The sequence below is a fragment of the Paraphaeosphaeria sporulosa genome, assembly GCF_001642045.1.
Source record: "Paraphaeosphaeria sporulosa strain AP3s5-JAC2a unplaced genomic scaffold CC84scaffold_11, whole genome shotgun sequence".
Classification (NCBI taxonomy): domain Eukaryota; kingdom Fungi; phylum Ascomycota; class Dothideomycetes; order Pleosporales; family Didymosphaeriaceae; genus Paraphaeosphaeria; species Paraphaeosphaeria sporulosa.
Window position 1 is genome coordinate 771141 of NW_017253370.1, and position 17238 is coordinate 788378.

General features: G+C 51.9%; 9 protein-coding genes across 9 annotated transcripts; 3 read left to right on the forward strand and 6 right to left on the reverse strand.

Annotated features, from left to right (window-relative positions):
• Window positions 1–96: 96 nt before the first annotated feature.
• Window positions 97–1891, forward strand: CC84DRAFT_1229711 (Rhamnogalacturonase B). Its single transcript, XM_018183670.1, has 4 exons — window positions 97–256; window positions 312–741; window positions 794–1627; window positions 1676–1891. Exons 1-4 carry the CDS (start codon window positions 126–128, stop codon window positions 1862–1864), a joined length of 1584 nt encoding a protein of 527 aa, XP_018031392.1. The 5' UTR covers window positions 97–125; the 3' UTR covers window positions 1865–1891.
• CC84DRAFT_1199088 (Diaminopimelate epimerase-like protein) lies at window positions 1789–2987 on the reverse strand. Its single transcript, XM_018181600.1, has 3 exons — window positions 2697–2987; window positions 2495–2642; window positions 1789–2444 (listed from the first exon to the last, which is right to left on the reverse strand). The coding sequence occupies exons 1-3, from the start codon at window positions 2956–2958 to the stop codon at window positions 1919–1921; spliced, it is 936 nt and encodes a 311-aa protein (XP_018031393.1). The 5' UTR covers window positions 2959–2987; the 3' UTR covers window positions 1789–1918.
• A 1170-nt stretch (window positions 2988–4157) lies between these two features.
• Window positions 4158–5041, reverse strand: CC84DRAFT_275813 (uncharacterized protein). The gene has a single exon (XM_018185709.1). The coding sequence runs from the start codon at window positions 4957–4959 to the stop codon at window positions 4468–4470; it is 492 nt and encodes a 163-aa protein (XP_018031394.1). The 5' UTR covers window positions 4960–5041; the 3' UTR covers window positions 4158–4467.
• A 1166-nt stretch (window positions 5042–6207) lies between these two features.
• On the forward strand, window positions 6208–7076 carry CC84DRAFT_1263089 (uncharacterized protein; the record flags this gene model as incomplete). The annotated part of the gene is made up of 3 exons (XM_018185208.1): window positions 6208–6439; window positions 6493–6612; window positions 6670–7076. 3 exons carry the CDS (start codon window positions 6208–6210, stop codon window positions 7074–7076), a joined length of 759 nt encoding a protein of 252 aa, XP_018031395.1.
• CC84DRAFT_1168219 (FAD dependent oxidoreductase) lies at window positions 7059–8598 on the reverse strand. Its single transcript, XM_018179341.1, has one exon. The coding sequence runs from the start codon at window positions 8392–8394 to the stop codon at window positions 7180–7182; it is 1215 nt and encodes a 404-aa protein (XP_018031396.1). The 5' UTR covers window positions 8395–8598; the 3' UTR covers window positions 7059–7179.
• Window positions 8599–9532: 934 nt separating this feature from the next.
• On the forward strand, window positions 9533–11065 carry CC84DRAFT_275827 (uncharacterized protein). Its single transcript, XM_018185710.1, has one exon. It carries the CDS (start codon window positions 10019–10021, stop codon window positions 10913–10915), a length of 897 nt encoding a protein of 298 aa, XP_018031397.1. The 5' UTR covers window positions 9533–10018; the 3' UTR covers window positions 10916–11065.
• An 860-nt stretch (window positions 11066–11925) lies between these two features.
• Window positions 11926–12860, reverse strand: CC84DRAFT_1180116 (uncharacterized protein; the record flags this gene model as incomplete). The annotated part of the gene is made up of 3 exons (XM_018180456.1): window positions 11926–12175; window positions 12229–12306; window positions 12565–12860. The coding sequence occupies 3 exons, from the start codon at window positions 12858–12860 to the stop codon at window positions 11926–11928; spliced, it is 624 nt and encodes a 207-aa protein (XP_018031398.1).
• Window positions 12860–16105, reverse strand: CC84DRAFT_275832 (chitin synthase-like protein d). Its single transcript, XM_018185712.1, has 3 exons — window positions 15816–16105; window positions 15597–15763; window positions 12860–15550 (listed from the first exon to the last, which is right to left on the reverse strand). Exons 1-3 carry the CDS (start codon window positions 15900–15902, stop codon window positions 13231–13233), a joined length of 2574 nt encoding a protein of 857 aa, XP_018031399.1. The 5' UTR covers window positions 15903–16105; the 3' UTR covers window positions 12860–13230.
• Window positions 16106–16995, reverse strand: CC84DRAFT_275831 (uncharacterized protein). Its single transcript, XM_018185711.1, has 2 exons — window positions 16931–16995; window positions 16106–16866 (listed from the first exon to the last, which is right to left on the reverse strand). The coding sequence occupies exon 2, from the start codon at window positions 16742–16744 to the stop codon at window positions 16310–16312; it is 435 nt and encodes a 144-aa protein (XP_018031400.1). The 5' UTR covers window positions 16745–16866; window positions 16931–16995; the 3' UTR covers window positions 16106–16309.
• Between the last annotated feature and the right edge of the window lie 243 nt (window positions 16996–17238).

Sequence of the window (17238 nt, forward strand, 5' to 3'; positions counted from 1 at the left end):
CAATATCTCTTGATACAGTACCGGGGCCACAACGAAGGTGACACTTGTAATGTATGTGGTGCATGAGCTTCGGGGCCATTTAAAGAAAGGTGCCATGGTCTATTACGCTTCTAGTTCACACGACTATGCGCGTCCCCAGCCTTTTAGCGACAGCTCTGGCGCTCTCAAGCGGCGCGAGCGCAGCGTTCGGACTGACATCGACGAGCGCGAAATATACTGTGGACACAGATGGCGGTCTGGTTTTCGAGGTCAACAGGCATGTCTAGAAACGGACTTGGCCTGCAATGTGCATACTGCTAAACCTGAAGAAGGTCCAACGGGGATATAACCAGCCTCAAATACAATGGTGTTGAGTACCAAGGCACTGGTAAGGCATCGGCAATCAACTCTGGACTAGGTACTTCCACAGTCACCGGCGAAACTGTGAATGGCTACGTCAAGATCACGGCCAAGGCGTCTAATCTTCCAGTGACCCAATACTATGTCGCAAAACCCAAGGATCCCACAGTTTACATGGCTACATACATAACTGGAGAGGTCGATCCTGGGGAGCTACGATGGCTCGCACGACTGCGTACTTCGGAGCTTCCCACTGGTGTGCATGGAAGCGCGGGTGACACCCGAGGTTGCACTGCGTTTGAAGGCAAAGACACTTTCAATTGCCCTAATGGACAGACACGCTGCAAAATGTATACATCAGACCGTTTCATTGACGATAAGGTACACTGCGTGTCAGGATCGGTAAATGACTTCGCCCGTCGTTTGGCGAGAACTTGCGACTAACACAAAGTAGAAAACCCAAGTATGCATGATCATGCCAGGTACTGCGTACGAAACCTCTGCAAGTGGCCCTTTCATGCGCGACATCAACAGCCAAACTGGCTCGAGTGACCAAGAATTATACTGGTACATGAACTCTGGGCATGTCCGGACCGAGAAATGGCGCTTTGGTCTGCAAGGACCATATGCGATGACCTTTACTTCACCCAACACGAAACCTGCCGAAAATCTAGATACGAGTTTTTTCAGCACTTTGAGTGTCCAAGGCTATGTCGCAGCCAGTGGGCGTGGCACTGTCACTGGAGCTGCCACGGGCATCCCGAGCGGCTTTGAGACAATCGTTCACTGGTTCAACAACAACGCACAGTACTGGACCAAGGGTACAGATGGTAAATTCACGTCGCCTTTGATGAAGCCTGGATCGTACAGTATGAGGCTGTACAAGGGGGAATTCGCAGTCGCCAACGAGACCGTGACAGTGACGGCTGGCCAGACAGTTGCGAAAGACATCGCGTCCAAAGAGCCCAACGTGCCTGTCATCTGGCGCATCGGTGAGTTCGATGGCAAGCCAACTGAGCTGAAGAATGGCGACAAGATCGAGAGGATGCATCCGTCTGACACACGCATGGCCGGCTGGAGTGGCACATTCACAGTCGGACAGTCCAAGGCATCCGATTTCCCGATGGCTTTGTGGGCAAAGCAAGGAAGTCCTGCCACAGTCATGTTCACGCTCACTCAGGAGCAAGTGAAAGGGCATGTGCTTCGCATTGGGACGACGCTTTCGTTCAAGGGTGGCAGACCATCTGTCAAGATTAATAGCTGGACTGGAGCGGATCCTGGCGCACCGGTGAGTCATGAGAATGTGGGAAAGTTGAAATTTGCCAACAATTACCAGGTACTTATCGACAGTCGTGGCGTTACTCGTGGCGCCTATCGCGGATGGGGCGATGTCTATACCTGGAGCGTGCCATCCAGTGCTTTTAATGTTGGCGCGAACACGCTCACACTGGGGGTGTATGGAAGCGGAGATGCGACTTGGCTAAGCGCGAATTACATCTTGGACGCACTGGAGTTGCAAGATTGATGCCGTGCAGCAGCATGACGGTCTGTGGAACAATACAAATCCTAGTCAATACCTTTAGACCTGCAGTCGACCTTCCATCACAGGAATAGCACCTCCGCCAAGGGTGATAGTATTAATCCCTTTTTCCGCTCCCATTTCCACTGACACAGCGATCTCGCTTCTTCGGCCCATCTCTACCCCTTGCGTTATCGAAAATTCGAGAGTCTGGCCGGGCTTTCCATGCTGAAGAGACAGATATGCCGCAAGGTCGCTGGCTGCGCTTCCGGTAGCCGGATCTTCGAGTGACCCTTCGATCATTCTCGTTCTCAATTGGCGCACATTTTCGGATTTCGAAGTCTGAACATAGTAGTACGTCCCCACGAAAGTCTTGTCCCATCCTTGGTCCAATTTATCAACATTAACCTTCGTGGTCAACTTTACCATTTCAAGGGCGTCCAGGCTTTTGAGCTCGATGAGTATGAAGGTCATGCCCTTGACGATAGAAACAATGGGGATCTTCACATTGTCTTCAACGAACTCGGCCAGCGCAGGTTGCTGGGCAAGCAACTCATCTCGAGACCAGGTTCTGTCATGAACATGACTTACAACACAGGTCAGCTCATGTTCGCAGCATGTTTGCAATGGACATACACATCATGGGGAATGGCCGCTTTCGCGGTCTTTTTTGTAGTATCATACTGAAGCTGGACAGGACCAGCCTTCAGATTGAATGTTCCCTGAATGATGCCCTGAGAATTGGACCTCTCTGCAACTTCCGACAAAGCAAGACAAGCCGTGCCTGGGCAATGCATTAGCGACGGTTTCCACGTTTTTTCGGGTCAGAACAATATACCGATGGTAGGATGTCCAGCAAAGGGCAATTCGGCATTGACCATGAAGATGTCAACAGTCCATTCACATGAACCATCGCTTGTCGGTTCATGCAGGAATGTCGTTTCCGACAGGTTGAACTCCCTTGCAATATTTTGTTTCTGCTCCTGGGTAACTTTGCTTAAGGCTGGGAGGCGAACAATTGCTAGAGGGTTGCCTTCGTATCTCTTGTCAGTGAAGACATCGACAATCGAATAATCTAGCTTTTCGAAATTTGAATTCATTCTGAAGCCTGGGCATGTGTTGAAGGAATCGTCCACGAAGATCTTCTGGAGTTACTAGATGTCCTCTCATGACTCATGCCAAGACGCTAACCGTAGGGCGTGGAGGCAAGACATGTACTTACATATGATAGTCTCCGGCATCTCAACCTTCAAACAGACGAGGTCATCGTTCGAGCCATTACAGGCCATTATACTTAACATTATGCCATAATGGGACCAGTCTTGCTTCCCTAGACAATATACTATGTGCACCCTTAAACGTCGCTGACGTCAACTTTCTACCATGATGCTACCTCAGGCACCTACGGTAGCGTTACACAACTGCTTTGTGCGTAGGGTTCTTCGACTCTAGATCATCTTAGATTTAGTCCCTATCGTATCTAAATTGAGCTCTCTCCGACCTGTTTTCCTATGTACCAACTGCCAATTGCTGGTAGGGTCACGTTCACGTGACTATACTCCGCCCGGCGTCCTACTGGTCGCTTCGAAAGGAACAAGAGCATATGTTCTCGTAGATACGATTGTAGTGGCTGCAAGATATTTGTTCAAAGATATCGAGATCGAAATTAGTCAGTTCAGTACACACCTGGGCGGGGCGTTGGAGACTGACATTGCATCTAGTACAGGAAGATTTAATATAGCCTCAGAATCAGTGAGTCAAACAGCAAGCTGGCTACCATCTCAAAATGGTGAAACAGCCAACCGGCCACGGGAACACTCACTTGCGACTTGCTGATCAACTTGGGCGAGTCGCCCATAATGATTGACTCCTTTGTTCGCATGTTTAGAAGATGCCGAGTACAAGCGAATATCCGTACAATACCCCGCATATCCTAACATTTGCTGATTCTGTGGCGGTTCCAATCTGGCCAGACGCCTGATGCAAAGACTGCAAGCCTTCGGCAAACCTATCGAGGTCAAGGCGAGGCAACATGTGAACGCATGTTTGTGTGAGCCGCTGAGCTCTATGGATGGATGTGAGCTTTGCAGAAGGATGCCACAGCAGGACTGAACTCACGTAATTACCAAGGTATAGCTAGTGATTCTACCCTGTCCAGACGAGCTATTCATGATGGCCTGCCCAATAGGTTATACCCCTACCAACATCTGCACTCCTTCTTTACCATGTACCAATCCATCCATCTACACCCCCGTCACTGAGCCCCAAGAGCTCAAATTGATTGTCGCTGATTCAATTACCTCCTCGGAGGCTAATTTACCCGCCCAGGGCTCGCATAAAGGTCCTACATGCATTCCCACTTCGCCCATCGCATTTTGAACCGACTTCAGACTACGGCCCGCTTTCTCAAATCTGCCGTCTTCGGTATTCTAGAAGAATAGCAAGCCATCTTCTCAGGTATCTACGCCGCTCATGCCGAAGTCAAGGGCGAGAACTACTATGCTGAGGATCCCGAACTACACAAGTGGACCGCAACATCGCTCTTCGTATCGTTGGTCCTTGTCCACAAGGCCCTCTTTGGCAAGCTGCCCACCTTCAAGATCGAAGCGCTATACAAAGAGTCCGCTGTCTATGGAACGAGCCTCGGGATGGATGCATTCAGATATGTGGTCACCAACACTAGCGGACTGCTGTGCGTATTGGGACCATAACGTCGAGACGCTTGAGATTACCGGGTGAGCGAAGTCGCTCGCGCGTGATCTTCTCTTTCCGAGGGGCAGACCGCTGTGGTTCAAGCCTGATGTGCTGGTTGCAAGGCTCTCAACGTTGTATTGGCCTCCGGAAGGGTTCCGGAGCGAGCATGGCTTCACAATCAGCCCCTGAAGACAGCTATGTACCAGAAGGTCGTTAGTTATACAATGCGCATTTGCCCGCATCTGCCGAAGAAGGTGAGGACGGCATCGAGTCGGCTCTACCTGGAGGATATCAAGAAGGCTTTTAAGCGAATTGAGTCTACGGGCAACTGGTTTGAGGGTGGTGAGACAGAGATGAAAATTCGAATCAAGAGAGCCTGAGCCGCTTCTTTTCTGCTGGTCAGTCATGATAATCGTTCATTTATTGATTGGCAATCAATTCGAAATCATGAGTTTTGCAGATCGATTTCCTGACTGTTCCCTGCATTTGATGCCAACCTTCGCTCCCAGCTGACGGCCTATCTCGTTTTCTCGGAACACTTGTTCCTCAATATGGCTTCCTAGGTGGTGTTCATCGCTGCATGACCCCTGCTCCTGCCCACGTCTTCCTCTCAAGAAGCCATTTCTTTTGATCAAGCCTTCTCCCCGTCCATAGCCGTCTTCTTCCAGTTAATCGCGGTGTATGTACCGTCCACATCAGCCCTAACTCGGGCTGTCTTCTTCCAATTTATCGACGTGTAGGTGCTGTCCACGTCTACGGGGTCTCTGGCTGTCTTCTTCCAGTTTTGGGACGTGTAGGTACCATCGACGCTCACAGCGGATGGTGGTGAAGTGGGAAGCGCAGCGGCGAGAGATGAAAGCGCCAGAAGAGGTAGGGTGACTCGCATGATTGCTGCTGAGGGTCTTTGTTTAGGAGAAAGTTCGAGCGTCAAAGTCAGGTCAGTGAAGCCTTCATGTTCGTTTGATCCCGTTGCGCTTAACGTGACTTTAAAAGCAGACACACTCTTAACATGCTTAACCGCATCGAGATATGTTCTGCGCGTAGGACAGCTGTTGAGGTTTTGCGGGCGCCAGATACTGTTTCTCTGAAGGATTCTGAATTCGTCGCAACGGTTGCCCTCCAATGAAATATCGTAGGTAGGGACCAAATGCACTTGATCAATTATTATACGACTATGGATGCCGATTCCCAACAATCCTTCGTGTTCTGGCCAGGTTTAGCTTTCTCCCTCACTGCAAGGGAAGTACTCTGCGATCCCCTCGCAGTCTAATTCCTCTCAAAGGCGTCAGTATATAGCGCTACTATGGGTACCGCCCGTGCACGAGTGGTGTGTTGTTGCAGGACAGTAAGCGCCACTCTTACACCTTCCCGAAGTGGTTAAGTGAGAAGGATCGCACTACAACGCGTTGGCTGATAGGTGACCTGTTGAAGGAATTGATAGGCCTTGTCGGCCTAATATGACGTGAAAGCTTGTTCGCACGCGTGTGCGGGGATGGAACTTGAGTTCCTAACGTTCTTACATCTTCATCCGGGGCTGCGAGAGAGTGAGGGAACCGAGCTCCACACGCGGACTTCTCCCATTCGTGCCTTTGTACTTCCAAGTGTAGTCTTCACGTTGGGCTCGTACTTTGGGCTCTTTTCCGCACTTCCAAACGATGGGCGGAAATATGGAGGAACATTCAGAGCCGCTCCTCGACTCTGCGCGCGCCAGCTCCCCAGACATGGAAGACGGCACCATGCGAGAGAAGTCATACACTTGCACCGGATTCTACGAGAAGAAAGCCTTCATATGGGCCTCGGCGATGTGGTTCACCGGCTCATTACTCCTCTTCGCGTCCGCGCTTCTTCTGCACACTCGGTCACGTGGCGGGCATTTCGAGATATATTGTACGGACACCACATCCGAATCTGACCTTGCAGTGATTACTAACAAGTCGCAGCACCCGTGCAAGACCACATCCGCTACAAGACTGTCGTTTTCGACGGCTCACTCGGAAAGAAGTCAATATACATGGAAGATCCCTCACCAGCGGTCGACGCAGCATGGGAAGACCTCTACGGTCCGTCCATCGCCCCCCACCCAGCCCATCCCATTTCCCACTAATCCACACCCACAGACTTTGGCATATCCTGGCTCCACCCCCACGAAGCTTCCCTCCTCCCCAATGCAACCGCCCGCCTCTACGAGCAACCGCAAAACTACGTCACCGGCCTCGACGTCTTCCACCAACTGCACTGTCTCAACCTGCTGCGCAAGCGGCTATACCCGGCCTACTACGTTAACGACACGGACGTGCACTTCGCTCACTGTCTTGACCAGCTGAGACAGAGTATCATGTGTAGTAGTGACACGGCGACGATACCGTGGAGCTGGAGTCGGAGTAAGAAGAGGTTGGTGGCGAGCGCGGAGACAGTGCACATGTGTCGGGATTTCGAGGGGGTGAGGGGGTGGGCTAGGGGGCGGAGGGTGGAAGGGGGGTTCAGGAAGGATGTGTATGTGGAGGGGAGTGCGATTAGTGATTGAGCGGGGCGCGCCTAGTTGGAAGCTGCCTGCAGATTCGACTGTTCTTGGTACCATCTCTAGGTTTTTTGTGTACAGAGTTTGCGCAACTATGTGCGTAAGTGCATCACCGATACACCAACCCCTCCACCTTCTCCGCAATCGCTAGACAACTCGTCAACCCTGGACTCTCGATCCCCAATAAATTCACAAAGCCCTCGAACCCATCCTCCTTCTCGATCCAGAAGTCTACGAACCCCTTACCCCCGCTCGTCGCGCTGGCTCGGCCTAGCTTCGGCCTGATACCCACGTAGTCTAGATCTATCGCCTCCCGATCAATCCCCGGAAGATATGATTGTATATCGTCGAGCGCGGCGCTCAGGTTCGCGCGGTTCGGCGTGTAGTCCGAGGGGTCGTCGGTCCACTCTACGTCCGGACCGAAGCGGATGCGGCCTGCCATGTCGAGGGTGAGGTGGGTGCCCAGACCGCCGTGACCGGGGATGGGGGCGGGGTAGACGAGGGTGGAGGGTTTGGGTTTACTGACGGCGTAGCTATAGTACGTGCCTTTTGCGTAGAAGGGCTTTCTATGTCGCTCTGGTGGGAGTATCATGTTGGAGATGGGTATAGCAGCAAGACCAGCGGAGTTAATTAGGGTTTCTGCCGTGATAGTGGATTCCTCGCCATCGGCCGTCTTGGTGGTGACTTCCCAGCCGCCGCGACCAGAGTCAATTGGGCTTACGTGGACGACGGGGGACTTGAAGGCGCAGATGCCACCGCGGTTCTCGAAGTCACCCTCGAGGAACTGCATCAGGGAGTGGCTGTCTACGATGCCTGTGCTTGTGCTCTCGAGCACACCCGCCTCGGCGCGGACATCGGGTTCCCTCCGCTGCGCCTCCTCTTTACTCAGAAATCGTGTCGGCACATCGACCTGTTTTGAGAAGGTGTGAATGCCTTCTAGCGCCTTGAACTGCGTGTCGTCTTGCGCGACAATCCACTTCCCCGTATTCCGATGCGGGATCGAGTGTTTAGCGCAGAGGTCATATAGCATCGACTTGCCCTTAATGCACAACGGTGTCTTTTGAGAGTCGGGACCGTAGTACAAGCCTGCGTGGATGACTTCTGAGTTCCGAGAGGATGTCTCCGTACCCACCGTGCCGTGCCTCTCAATTAACACGGTCGATGCGCCATCTCGGCCTTGCAGCTGGCGCGCTATGGCCAAGCCTACGACGCCGCCGCCGATGACCGCATGTGTAAAGTCGGCATCTCGCCGCGCGGTCGTGCTGATACCTCTTCGCGTGAAACCTCGGATGCACGTCCTCTGTATAGCTCTTTGCGATGCCATCGCGACTCTGCGGTTATTGGACACCTTCCCAGATGTGGCGTTGATGCACTCAGTCAGCCTATGATAAAACGGTTCACACTTGGCTGAATCAAAAGGAAAGGAAATGCAACGTATAAAAGTGCAGTTGCTTTCATCGAGAAAACGGCATCATTCACTGACGACACTGATGCTGGTAAAATATAAGTGATGAAACAGTTCTTATCGGTCGGCGAGTTGCTTTTCACGCCGCGGGATTATGTTTATCTTTACCGAGACACGTGACGTCATACCACTAGAGACGCTAAACCACTTTTAGGGCGCATGTGACCACATGCGTGGTGTCCTCTAGGTTAGGCCCTGAAGGCTTCATCGTCCAACTGCCATATAGTTCCAGCGGCATATCCCGCGCCAGGAACATGGACTACTGATACCAAAGCTGTCCCACCGGGTAACTTGTTTGCGATTGACTCATACGTCTTTTTAGCTGTGTCTTTCAGGGTCTCGCCTGGAATAATGGCCCCTGTCCCTAGGGCTGAGAGCAATTCGATATCCTGTCCATGTGTTGTGGTTCAGCTCCTTTTCCATTGGGATGATGATCCCATACGAAGAAGCCCGCTCCTCAAGCTGGTCGTGATCTCCCTCGAATCGTGTCCAGGGTGCCTCTCTTGAGGTATTTGGGTATGCACAAACACCATATACTAAGTTGGATAGTACAGCTAAGGTAGCAGCTGCTCGAAAAATGCACAGTGAATACATCTTAGATTGATTTACGGCTTTATAGATCGAGTTAGATTTGAGTGATGGATTGCGCTAAGAGGGAAAGATATGCAAAATGTAATAGATAGCGCAGCATTAGCTACGAAGCGTGATTGTACCTCTTATAGTTTGTCTCTACGTTTTCTTCTACTATTATACTAATCCTAAAAGATGGATTGTATCAGAATAATTAAGATTGCTGCCGCGCGCGTACTATAAAAGTCGTAATAACAGTCACGCCACTCTTATAACTCGTACAATTATAAGCGCGTAGGTAAGGGGGTGGCGGCGGTAATGCATAGCAAAGATTTACGAAACGACCTAGGCTTATACTAACTAGTTTCGCTGTCGGGCTGAAATATAAAGGTGGCCCAACAGTGCCGCAACGGCGAGTTTGCCTTACGCCGCAATATCTCAGATTCCAACCCTGTCATTCTATCATTTGTATCAGAACGAGCAAATCAAGTATGCATCCTGAATATGCCTGCAACCTTCTACCTGCGCTCTCCCTTCCGCCTTGGGAAGAGAGCCTGTGCCGAGAGGTTTACATGACCTTAGGTGGAGAACAACGGACTCCTTTCCACGCCTACGTCCGGCCACGCCCTATCTGCCACTGCTCTGGTGCTACGAAACCTAGTGTGGATGCGTGGCCTTTCACTCGACTAGCACCAGAACTCCAGCTCTCTGTACTGGCCAATTGCTCGGCTGACACCCTCTATCAATGGATGCACGTCTCATCCTGGTTCCGCAGGGAAGCTTCTAATCTGTTCTGGTCACAGCCAGACACCTATTTTCTCGTTGATGCGTATTGGCTCCTGCAAGGAGCCTATGCCGGCGGCACCTTTGCAGACACGACTATACTCACTTATGTGCAACAAGTCGAAGTAGCATGCCCTACAGGTATCAGCGATCGAATTTGCCCGCTAAAAGATGGGCGATTGCATGTTCAGGAAGGGGTGGCTGTTACTTTCTGGGCTATGTTGCGATCCAGGTGTCACGCGTAAAGAAAGTTATTTTGAACCATAATGGAGAAAGTGGCCGCTGGGAGGATGACAAAGAACCGTTTGCATATGTCCTACAGCTTCTTCTCTGGTCTTGCCCGCCAGATATAAAGGCCTCTGCGCTTTACAAAACAAAACAGAAGTCGCGCCAGCCTGTATATGCTACTAAGACACCTAGTCGTCTGTGGCGTCGAGTCTCCTTCGCACTGGCAGCAGATGGTGAATGGGAAGAGCGTGAACCTGAACTGTCTCGGAAGACCATTCTCCTACCACCGAAACTATTTCAGGGTCCAGTAGGCAGATTTCAGCAACTGCTCCACGAACGCTGCCAGCAGCTTACGCTCCGGCGCGTTGGCCTATGGCCACTTATGGTAGAAGCCCTCGATCGGTATCACTTTGACCAAGGACGCAACGAGCCATTTTCTTGTCCACTACCTGCTTGTGATGGTTACTTTACTAAGGCTGGAGCGTGGTCAGTCCACGCAGCAGAAAACCATTGCGGCCAGTGGTCAAGCTTGTTGAGCATCTTGCCTGGCCAAGTGGGGGTTCACTTTGAAGCACGCCGTCGGGCGCTGGAGAGCAACGAGAAGCGCGTACAAGAGCAATACGAGGAGGTACAACACACGTGGAGAACAGCGAGCAAGACGACTCAGCAAGAAATACAGCGTAGCTGGATGGAGCAGCTAGGCAGCGACCCTTCATGGGAGACTAGCAAACAAGGCGAACAAAGCGATGTTTGGCGTCATTTCATTAACCACATGACCCCTGGGTGGTTGGAAGGATAAGGAAGCGCAATTTGTGAGCCAAAAGGGATCCAAGAAGATTAGGCAAGCGCTTCTCGTGCACATAGCACACGAAAAGTTCATATATATCCTATCTATCCCAGCTTTTGCACCACTTTCCACTATCTGCACTTATACTAGCTACTGGGCTGCGTGAGAAGGTCTCGGTTGAAAACTCCTATCCCGTCAATTTTCCAAGGTCGAATATCAATTTGGAAACTTTGCACTCTAACTAGTAGTTTACTTTCTTATACATGATCTTTGTTTCTACTCGATTGCTTCCGTCTACAATAGCTTATACCACCTCTCTCAAGCGTGATATTCTCCATATATGCAGCCCGGTCGTAGTGGGGCGGATAGCTTTGCGCTTTGTTGCTAATGCCACGCGTACTTAGCCACCAACCTCGAAACTCGATAGGTAGATACTGTCCAGGGTACACTATCAGAAAGAGCACGAAAACACCTATATATAAATTAGTATAAAGGTTGTCTAGACCATTCAGTCTAAGTTATACCTACCTAGCATTGGGATAACGTCCAACACCCAGAATGGCCACTCGTACCGAAGGAGATAGCCTGTAGATTGGCTCGAACTACTGAACTCGGCCATACGATAGGCGGCTCATATCTATTGAGGAGGGTTAGCGCTAAGCTTCTATACACTAGACGAATCATCCTATAGTAATAGCCAGGGTCGCCGCATTTATAACCCAGTTTAATTGCGTCTAATTAAGTTTAGTAGGCGTAGAGTATCCAAGAGGTTTCCTAGCCTAGCGGCGACTGATGTAAAGAAAGCGACCGCCAATAATAAAAAATAGACTAAAGCAGATCAGCTGTAGAGTGAAACTGAGCTTAAGGGCAGCTACTCTGGATTGTATCTTATCCTGGTGGTCGTGCGTTGATAGACCCTTGCTCGTGTAGGCTGTACCGACAGCACTAGCGCCAAGCAGTTGGATGAAGAAGGAACCAAGATCAAAGGGAATAAAGAGCGGCGTTATAAAGCGTGCTAGGCACTAAAGCGTGCGCACGTTTTGACTTTTGAGAGGCGTCACCCACCAAAGAAGGCGTCTAAACGTAGCATAACATGCTGCCGCCATAAACGATGGTGAGAGTCTAGATAGCTTGTAAGACGCAGCTAATGAGGCAGAGGTAATAAGCGTGCCTAGCAGACTTATAGAAGCGATAGATAACTCATAATGAATGGACCGGTAGAGGAGGGACTTCGCGCAGACGCTACTCTTGCTATTAAACTGATGCATTCCACTAGAAGCGGTGTTAGTTAGGGTCGTAGAGGGAGACAAAATCCATAGACTTACTAAACAGCCCAACATACATGGCCCAGAAACACCACGCACGATATCGTACGAGCAACCAGAGGTAGAGTACTGCAGTAGCTATAAAAAGACAAGCTCCCACTATAGCTATAGAAACACTGGGTACGTAGTTGTGGAGACTAGTCTCTGGAGATAGAGTATCCTGTGCCATAATTGTATAGCAGCCAGCGAGATTAGTAGGCTGTGTACCGTCGCGATATTCCCAGATCAGAACGATACTACAGCGGCGCAGTGTGTCTAGAGCAGTGTATTTCATCACGTATCTCCTCTGTATTTATAGCCACAGAGTCCCACACTTGCAACTCCAGACTCTCTCACAAGAACTGCAAAAATAACATCTTCATTTGCCCAGCAGATACACTCAAGTGGCCTATGGGTATGTTCCATGGTATAACCGCAGTTCCTGGAGCACCCGTCGCTCCTGACGATCTTTCAAACACAACCCACCACGACACTAATCGACGGAGCGCACTCCGCCCAGCCAGGTTTCCGCACTGGGAGGCGTTTGTGTTGCTGCAGGTACGAGATAGCGTACCGCTCTTGAGCGTTACCCCTAGAAATAACGTCTGCGACACGCATCGCAATATTCGCGACAAAGATGGCACACGACACATGGCGTCATAGATTAACATTACTCCTGTATACACCTTCTTGCTTCTGCGCACTATATATCCAATTCCCCGCCAGTGAAGCACTCGTCTAACCTAATCACCGCCAATATAAAGAAAGCCTAGATGATGACCCAGTCATGGCCACGTTCGGTTGTCGTCGCTGTATCCCAGCCGTGTGTATTTACAATAATGAAAAGAGTGCGTGGCTGCACGCTATGCAGACAAAGATGCGGAGGAAGCTCCGGTGGAGAAGATGCTTGAACGCCAGTAAAAGTCCGACTTTTGCATGCAATTACAAGGAAATAAGCTGGCTACGCGGGCTGGGTGCCGCTAAAATGGCCGTGTGCAGTGATTTGTTCGTTCAGTGGTGCGCTCATTTCGGCGGCTTCTTGCTCAACCTCCTGCGCTTCTTGTCAGAATCGTTCGATCCGCTGCGCTGGTGGCTGGAGTGGTCCTGCCTAGCAACAGGCGACACATCGCGCATCAAGCCTGAATGCTGTTGTTGCTGCAGCTCGATGCCGAGGTTCTGTTCAGGCGCAGTGAAAGCTGAGCGGGCAAGCGGGCTACGGCCCTGCCTTTGATCGCGCTGTCCATTGCTGTAGGCAGGTTGCGGTGCCTCTATTTCACTATGGCCGTAGTCCGAGGTCTGCCGGGCGAGAGGCGAGTTCGTAGCAGGCGCATAAGGGCTGAGATCACTGGGGCCTCTGTTGTGGGGTGGTCTTTGAGATCCCTTGGTCTGAGACATGTAAATCGATTCGTCAGACAGTGACTCGACGGACTCGTGGTAGTTGTTCTTGCCAGAGCCAGTGCCGACCTCATACGGCGAGTTGTAGCGGTTGTCGGCTTCGAAGTAGGCACCTCCAGCTGGCTTCTGTGCTGCCTGGGCCTTGTGGTAGATGGATGCGTCCGCAGGGTCCATGAAGGATTCGACCCGGCGAGGCATGTAGATGGAGTTATTGTTTGATGTTCCAGAAACCATCGAATCCATGGACGAGCGGGGATGCAATGGGACGTTGGGGACATTGGGGTTCCGGGGAAGCATATTGGGCAGAGTGAGGCCAGAGTCGTTGGAGCCTTGCTGGTACCATCCATTGGGCAGACGTTCGGCTGGGGCAAAGCGACCTTCGAGGTGATCGGACGGCTGGAGCGGCACATGAGCTGGGCGGCCCTTCTGTGCCTCTGCTGCAGCCTTGAAAGTCTCTGGCACGACGTTGAGATCGTCACCTGCAGCTTCGGCCTGCTCGATAGCTTGGGCGGGGGTCGTGGTTGCGTCAGCGGTTCCAGCATCTGCACGAGGACCTCCCCAGGTGCGCTGACCAGCTGTGAAGATACCGTAGACCATGTACACCCAGTTGAAGAAGGGGTTAATGACGAACATGACAGGGTAAAGCATAATCTTGTAACGGCCAAGCTTGGCACCAAAGTAAAGCATGAGCAGCCAGTTGAGTCCAAGCGATATGGCAATGAAACCGACCGGCAGGTTCTTGACCTTCTGGGATGTTGTGATGAGAGAAATGACCATGATGAAGAAAAGGAGAGCAGTGGTTCGAATGGTGTTCTGCATGAAACGGACAACGCAAAGGATTGGGTACCGCTTCCAGAGACGGATATCAGTCAACATGCAAACTTCGTTGGTGATAAAACCAAGGAACCAGCGGCGACGTTGCTTCAGAAGGGAACGGTAGGATTGCACAGCCTCGGTCTTGCAGAAAGCACCAGTATTCATCTGGATCTGGTAACGTTCTTGGGCGCCAATCATGAACAAGTGAGTGAGCCAACGATCTTCCCCAAGATGACACTTGCCGTAATCGAACAGGTCGTCGCACTGCTCGGCTTTATCGGCGAAGTAGTATTTGGACATCTTGCGGAAAGCGGAGAAACGAAGGATAGTAAGAGCACCGGGCAGACAGGTCACAGCGCCGCAACCGGACTCGACCGATCGCTCAAAGAGCTGGCCGTGGATGTACTCCATATCCTGGAGGAGAGTGATGAGCGAGTTCTTTTCCGTAGTTGAGGTGATGACACCGGTCATAGCCAACATGTTCTTCTTGCTTCCAGGCTTGAGTTCCATCTCGTACATGAAATTCTGGATGCAGACCTTGTCGAGAATACAGTCGGAGTCGATGAACAGCATGAAGAGGTTGTCGTTGCGCTTCAGATACTCGGCGTAGATCTTGTCGATGAGCTTGAATGTCCTCTTCTGGCAATGACGCTTTCCACCGTGAGGGAAGCGAGAAACAGTGATACGGCAGCTACGGTATGTCACGTCGATGGACTTCGGGTACGAATCGAGGGTCAGCGGCACGCCAAGCTTCTCGATGGTGTTGAGGTATAGTTCATCCTCCTGGTCTCCGTCGAACGAAAGAAAAATGTGCAAGCACGAGGGTGGGTAATCGCAGTCTACGAGTGAGTCGCACGTTCGCAACAGAATCTCGGGAATTTCCTTGTAGCAGGGCATGACAATAACGACCTTGGGCGCCGATGCCTCGTCCAGGACAGATTTGATCCTCTTTGTGCGGCCAACGGAATGGGTGACAAGCTGATAAACGCAGAAAAGCCACGGGATCGTCAGGAGACCGGCGAAGGACCAGAAAGCGAACCATTGGAGAATTTGTACCATGTCATTCGGGAAGTACTTTGTGACCTGACCGGGTAGAGGTAGAGTGACGACCATGATGGGCAAGAAGATGGCGCTTGGAATGTTAGCAAATGGACGTGTAGAGCCACAAGGCGACCTACCGAAGAGCAGTGAAAAGAATCATCATGATTACGGAAAGTATGCGAATGCTGATGGTCTCGGCTTTCTGGAAACATTTCACCAAGCAGTAAAGGAATGCAGCGACCCAGAGGAACCATTCGAGCAGAGCAGCAAGCATGCAAGTGCCAACAATGGCTACATAGACAATCTGCAGTCGGTCAGATACACGCTTCGTGGTGCAGGCTGTGGGATGGACTCACATCCTTGACCGGCCAAGGGTCGGTAAATGCGGGAATGCCGTCCGCGTCGGCTGCGCGGGCAAAGATGCCCACGTGTTCCCACGTCATGTTAGAAAGAGGCCGACGCTGTCAGGCGTAGCTATCCAAAAAGTGTTGACCAAGCGGGGCACCGCAGACGAATGGTAGTTCGACAAGCTGGGCGCGCGGTACCGAGACAACTGGTGTCTATATCATAGGCGTAGCAGTAGCCGGACACTGAGAATGTGAAGCCGGCCTGGCGGGGCGGCTGCGATGATAAGGCCGCGCACTGGGCGACGTCGGGTGAGGTGAGGAAGTGGAAGAAAGTCCCAGGGCGGTGGAGCGTCGGTCAAGTGATACAAGCACGCTTGCCAGCAGAAAGCGTCGCACGACGCTAGATAATCGAGGGCGCACCGGGTGGGAGGCGAGTTGCAATGCTGGGAAAGAGACAGCTGGAACTTGCTCAGGGTCGGGGCAGGGTCGTGGTAATATGGCGGCTATAGACGAGAACTCGTGGTCGTTCCAGATCGGGAAGGCAAACGAGTGTAGGAATGGAAACAGCGAATGGAGCACCTCGCGCTCTCGTGAATGTCGGAACCGAGTGAGGGGTTGTAATGCGAGGGAGAGTTCCTTGAGCTGGGAGGGAGGAAACAAACACCTGCAAGAAAGTACTGCTGGAAGGGGCCGGGGATGTTTGTAGGCACGAGTGGTGCGGAACGCTGGGACAAATGCTTCGCCCAAAGCGTGCTGGTGCCGTGCGATCGGCACAGGGCCATCAACAGCGATGCAAGTTCTGGACGGCTGCTCGGCCATGCCATACCAGTTCCGCGCAGCCGACCAGGAACAGCCTTGCGCAGTAGTCGCGCCGTTTGGCGCGGCGTGAAACTTCGCATGGTGCGCTGGTTATTCCTGGACGCAGGGCCGCCGCGCATGTCTCGAATCCTCGCTTGCCCTGCTCAAAGGGGGCACGACTGCCTAGAGCAGACGACCATCCCGGTTTCAATATTGCATCTTTTCGCGCCCTCCAGTCGTCTCCATGCACAGAGCATCACATCTACCTCAGGGCATCTCAGGTTAGCATCTCGGGCGACGCTCGCTGGCCCCAGGCGCCCACGTACCTGCGAATAGTTGGCACCTAGCCGCCGCTGTGCCGTGGTTCATGACCCGCGTTTCCATGGCATCATGCTGCAGGCGTAGCGGAGAGATGGCGGGCAGGGAATTTCGCGCTGCCTCAAACGTCTCCAGTCGAGCCCTAGGGTGTCTATTGCCAAGCACATCGCGTAGCGACAACGCACCCAGTCTCCAACCGAGCATCATCACCTGAAGCACGCTGCGTGACTCGCTGCGTGCTGTCAGTCTTCGGTCCGCAGGCGGGGCACCTTGATGCGAAGTTTATCGATATCCCACTCAAATCTTCCCCTATTCG